The sequence below is a fragment of the Antedon mediterranea genome, chromosome 3 (assembly GCF_964355755.1).
Source record: "Antedon mediterranea chromosome 3, ecAntMedi1.1, whole genome shotgun sequence".
NCBI lineage: Eukaryota > Metazoa > Echinodermata > Crinoidea > Comatulida > Antedonidae > Antedon > Antedon mediterranea.
This window is the reverse complement of record NC_092672.1, coordinates 35,990,275-35,996,274: the sequence shown is the minus strand read 5'-3', so window position 1 is coordinate 35,996,274 and position 6,000 is coordinate 35,990,275. Positions and strand designations below refer to the sequence as shown.

General features: G+C 29.4%; 1 protein-coding gene across 1 annotated transcript in view; it reads right to left on the bottom strand.

Annotated features, from left to right (window-relative positions):
- Window positions 1–279: 279 nt before the first annotated feature.
- LOC140044350 (Fanconi anemia group J protein homolog) overlaps window positions 280–6,000 on the bottom strand; it is a 62,987-nt gene continuing 57,266 nt past the window's right edge. Inside the window, exons 31-32 of the mRNA XM_072088829.1 lie at window positions 4,216–4,352; window positions 280–1,195 (exon numbers count right to left, since the gene is read on the bottom strand). Coding sequence (XP_071944930.1) covers window positions 1,124–1,195; window positions 4,216–4,352 — 209 coding nt within the window. The 3' untranslated portion in view covers window positions 280–1,123. The remainder of the gene's footprint in view (window positions 1,196–4,215; window positions 4,353–6,000) is intronic.

Below are 6,000 nucleotides of genomic sequence, written 5' to 3'. Positions count from 1 at the left end.
ATGATATGGAATAAATGAATAAATTAACCCTCCTGTGGTCAGCGGCCGGAATGAGGGACGTGGAAAAATGAAAAGAGAAACAAAAACATTTAAATGTATTCCGTTCGGATTCAGTACATATGAACTCAGCGCCTACAAAACACACTAATCTGTTATTAGCATTACTTTTTTTTTTTTTTATCAAAGATTGTATTTAAAGAAGTATATACGGTAGATCAAAAACTGTATAAATACATTTATTAGTATTATTACAATAAATCAATACATTTAATAACCATACTATAATATATCAAATTTACTTTATAAAAAACATCATTGAATTTCAAACAGTTTGAATATATCACTGCTTCGTCTCATCAAAAGTACAAAAAGACGTATAAAATGGCGGCAATAGTACTTTAAATGTTCATACTTTTTTTAATTGTTCCAGTGGAGAGTTTTAGTGAGGTAAATTATTATTGGTCAAATATTAATAGTAAACTATACATTTGTATTTACAACTAATCCAATTATTATCTCAAGTTAGAAGTCTGAATGGTTGTTGGTTCCTCATTTAAGGACCAGTGTAACAAAAACCAACTCACTGTTATGAATTTCTCATCAGACTTTGATAATCGAGCTTAATAAAATCTAAAAATAGCATAACAGGTCGTTTAACTAAAGCCTAGCCTACCACTTATAGAACCACTTGGAGATTGCCACTTTGTAGAGAAACAGAGGTCTATTTGAGGAACGTGTTATGTTAGGGTCTCTCTACACTATCAAACTTAATGTGACAAAAAAATGTGATGTGCCCATATGGACATGATGATGTCATATCACTACCATATTTGGACACATCATTACCGTATTTGGGCACATCATACTATAGTTTTATAGTGTAGACAGAGTCTTGTAATCTCTAAACAACATCCATAACCATCTCAAAACAGTTGCAAAACAAACATTTAGTAGTGTAAAGCTCTGTCTACACTATCAAACTTCAATATGATGTGTGGACACAATGATTTTATATCACTACCATATCTAAGCATATCACTACCATATTTGGGCACATCACACTTTTTTTGTCAAACTAGTTTGATAGTGTAGGCAGATGCAACTGCATTTGTGAAGTTGTTAGTTAAGAAAAGTGACTGGACAACTCTTGCACAACATTTTGACAGAAATTAAGATGTTTGGTGAACAACCATATCTATAATGAATAAAAGAAGAAAAAAAAGAATATGTGAATGAAAATGCGAACAAAGATGGAAAATAATGTTAGTGGTTATTTTAATAAATTAGTTATTAGTAATTAAATTATTTATTAATATAAGTCACAAACATTAAGAATAAACAAAAAGATTGTTTAAATAATTTTAGAAAATTTAATAGTGTTTGATAGTGTAGACAGTGCTTTAGATAAATATGATGGAAAATAAAATAATTTCATACACCAATAATTGTTTTTCAGGGAATAATTTCGCCAGTGCAGCATAGCAAAAAGCTATATAAAACAACCTTAATGCTACACATTTTAAAAATTGTGTAGCAAAAAATACAATACAAAAATATGTTTCTCGACTCAAAAATCAGTTTGATTAGCAATTTTGCTAAACAAAATTTATAAATAAAATTTTTCCCTGTTTTTAATTTTTTCTTGTAAATGTTTTTTAAGGGAATCAAACCATAGTTATATCACGGACCTATAAATTATAGGTCCATGGTTATACAGTATCAGAGAGTATTAAACTGTTACATTAACACTACATGTCATTCACTAAACTAATAATCCAACAAAAAATGATGAACAATACTTCATGCACACATGTACAATATTTTATTGGACATTTAATACCAATTTTAATATTGTACCCAAATTATCCAAGACCAATATAAATATACGAATAAAGGAAAGAAAACCAAAATCCACTATCGCTAATAAGTTCCATATAAAAACATCAATAAGTGACAGGCGTAAGCCAATAACAAAGACGTAAAAAATCCAAATACGACGATATTACAAACATATATAAGCCAATTAGCACGCACAATAATTGACTCTATTACTTTAGTCACTTGCATCGTTTTTTTCTTCTATAAATTCATAAAATATTCATTAAAGATTATTGCAATATAATTTCTTTATGAAATTGCTAACACTATTATTTTATTTTTCACACAAATGGAGAGTAAGTTATGATCAATACTCTCGCCAGCTAATAACTTTTCACCAGTAATACAGACTTTATTAAAACATCATCTTTTGTGTCAGTAAATTATACCGTGTTTCTTACTTCGGTATTATTGTTAAAAGCATTTAAATATTGTAATAAAATAATAATTGTATAAATAATAATGAAGTGTTTGTTGAATAAAGAAAAATAAACATGTATACAATAAAGAAATACAGCTCATACAGCACATAATTTGTACAAATGTACAAATCTATTAGGCCTATTATTTTTGATGACCAAGTTGAGATGGTAATAAATGTGAAAATTTTTATTTTCTTGTTTTATTTATAGATTATTTGATAGAATATTAGAAATAATTATTTAAGGTGTATCTAGAGGATCAGCTGGTAACAAGTTTCAGATATTTAAAGGTTTCTTGGGTGGTGGTGCTTTTCCTCTTTCAAAACTAGACTTATGACTTTTCTCAAAACTATGTAATCCTTTTCCAGATTTTAATTGTAAAATAGTAGATCTAAATTTTTATTTATATATATATATATTTTATATTTTGCTTAATTTAACATATCTGTTATTTTCTATTTGTCAAGGATTTTTAGTCTTATGTAATTAATTATATTTTTTTGGTTTTTCTTTTACTTTTCTGTTCTTGTTTTGTATATTGTATCTGTTGTTTTTTGTATATTGTATCTGTTCTGAGGGTCCCAAATGATCAGCAAATGCTGGATGGATCACCCTCATTAAATATGGTTAAAATAAAAATAAAATAAATAAATAAATAAAAAAAATGTATTCGCAGTCCAAAAGTAAGTTGAATTTGGACATTACGGAACGGATGAACTAAGTCTCATATGAAGCTTAAGCTTGGTTCCCACTTTATATGTAAGCCCGACGCAAGTAATTTGACCAATCATGACACAGTGAATCATGTGAACTGTCGCTTGTGGTTACAGGTGGTTACGTTGCGCCAAAATGTAGGTAGTAGTGTTGTTTTAATTCTGTCTACACTATTAAACTTATGTGACAAAAAAAAAAAGATGTGCCCATGGGCACGATGACATCATATCATATACCATATTTGGGTACATCAAACTTTTTATGTCAAACTAGTTTGATAGTGTAAACAAAGCTTAACAGTTGATCGTAAGTACAACACTTGATCAGGTCAGGACTATACCTCGAACCTTGAGATTTAAAGCTAACTAAAACTCTACAATTAAATATATAAATTTACATTTGTATAAAATACAAAAAGAGCTACTGAGCTAACAGACTGTAATTCAGAAAGTACAATAAGCAGATTAGAAATTCTAATTAGATAAAATGATGAGGGTTAATTAACAAATCTATTCTAATTGATTAACGTGTTAATTCGCTTTGATGATACCGCGAAACAAGCCACTAAGGCTGAATATGATTAAGTCTTTCATAGACCAGGCCTACAACAGGTGTTAGACTGCAAGGGGCAGGGCTGTGGGGGTAAGTTCAACAGCTGGAAGGCAACATTGAATCATAGATAATGCGGTTGGAATTGTTGAGATATGAATGGGATATTTCTATTGGAAATGTGATGGCTTCAAACTTAGTTGGAACAGGTGAACAAAATATTACATGTACATGTTACAAATATTAATTAATCAACTATTTTGACAAAAAAAGTGTGATGTGCCCAAAAACGGTGGCGATATGCCAAAATATGGCATTGATATGACATCATCATGTCCATATATGGGCACATCACATTTTTTTGTCAGTTTGATAGTGTGATACATTGTACAGAGCTTAAGCCTAAATGGAGAAATAGTTTTTTTCTCGAAAGATTGGCACTTTTCTTCTGTTTTATTTTGTTGTTTTGATTTAGCATCTTTTTATTCTGTATCTCCATTGATATCCAGACACTGATACCCACAGCATTGTCATTTTGTATCTCCATTGAGATCCAACCACTGATACCCACAGTATTGTCATTTTTTCAGTAATTTGCCTTTTTTTTAATTTTGTATTAATTTTAATCTAAAAAATAAATAAAAGTACTTACATGACCAGCGTTTGAATCTTCGACTTTCTTTACGCCAATCATTTTTGTTTGTGGATTTTGTTTGTAACATTCATAACAAAATAGCGGCTGATAACATGCATTGTCTTCCTCACACCAGTAAGAATTGTATGAAAATCCTGAAAAAATTTGAAACATTTGCGTCAATAATTGATTTAATAAATCACAAAAAAAATTGTTTTTTTATATTGGTGTAATAAAACAATAGCGTTATTGTGGCGAGTATTTTATAAAACAAACAATGGTTATGAGGTTATGCATACATAACTATAAAGTAAATATATAACATAGGGATTCAACTCAACAGTACCATCCTTAAATTTTTGTAAACATGTTGATTGTTGTAGCTAAGAGTAACAGACTGCTTGGATTCATTTGGAGACATTGAAGACATATCAATGATAGTAAGGCATTGATTCTTATGTATAAATATTTAGTTCGGTCTAATCTTGAGTTTTGCTCTGTTATTTTTAATTCAATTTCTTCTTCTCAGTCTATTAGGTTACAATGTGTTCAAAATAAGTTTTGTAGGTTTTATTTCCGTAAATTTGGTCAAAATCCCGAGTTAGCTTTACTTAAAGAGAGAAGGAACATATTTGATTTAATTTTCTTGTATAAATGCATAAACTCTGTTGTTGATGGTAACTTTATTTCTTATTTTAAACTTTCCGTTCCTGTTTATAGATTAAGAAATCCTGGGTTATTTTTTGTTCCATCGGGAAGGGTTAATGTAACTAGGGATGGTTGGATCTGTCGTCTTCCTAGATTATTTAATTCTATTTGCTATTCGTTTATTGATATTTTTTGTGATACTATTTATTGTTTTCGTTGTAAGATTACTGTTGCTATTACTTCTATTTAATTACTTTCTATATGATAATTTGCTATGGTATTGATTCACCTGTAATTTTAGCTAATTGTGTTGTTTAATTAATTATTTATATAAATTATATTTATTGATTCAATCCTGTTATGGGCGACTTTGGTCGCTGTTGGATGAAGATGAAATAAAAAAAAATAAATAGTGCCACATTTTATAATTATATTGTATTATTATTATTGTATGTGTATACTTTAGTATAATATTAAAAATTATTAAAAATGAAGTTAATTTTTTTTAATAAATGTGGGTTACCCGATCCCAATACAGGAGAGAAAAACCAACAAATAAAAGTCATTTTTGTTTTTATTTTAAACTTTCTGATTTATAAAAATTACAAAGCATTTAACGTTGAAACTCCGAGTTCTAAAATATGAAGTAGTACGCATTGTATGGATGTAAATCATGGCTCATTATGTTACATTCTGAATGAGCTCAATACATTGAACAAATATTATTAAATTTGTATACTACCCCGGACTAGTTTCACAAGAGAACTAGGGCTAGGGATAAGCAGTGATATGTCATGACTCGGCCAAAACGAAATAAATACCATCAAAACACAAAGACATAACACTATAGGAACATTAAACAATGTACGTCAATTCACAGATATATATTAATACGAGGTATAATCGTCTCATTTCAATCGAGCAAACTAAGAAACGATTTCCAGTTTAGTAATTTTTTAATGAGTTAGTGATTAAGTCCTGATTCTTATTGAAAGAAAGACAGCCACAGTGGCTGGATATCATCGATTACTACTAGTCATAGCACGTTCGCAAACAGCTTAAACAATGGCAATCAATAACCCAGCCGTAATTTCATTTAAAAGACCCGTCAAAGGTGTGACAAGCGATTGTGTCGAATTCCTAATCAATGCCGTG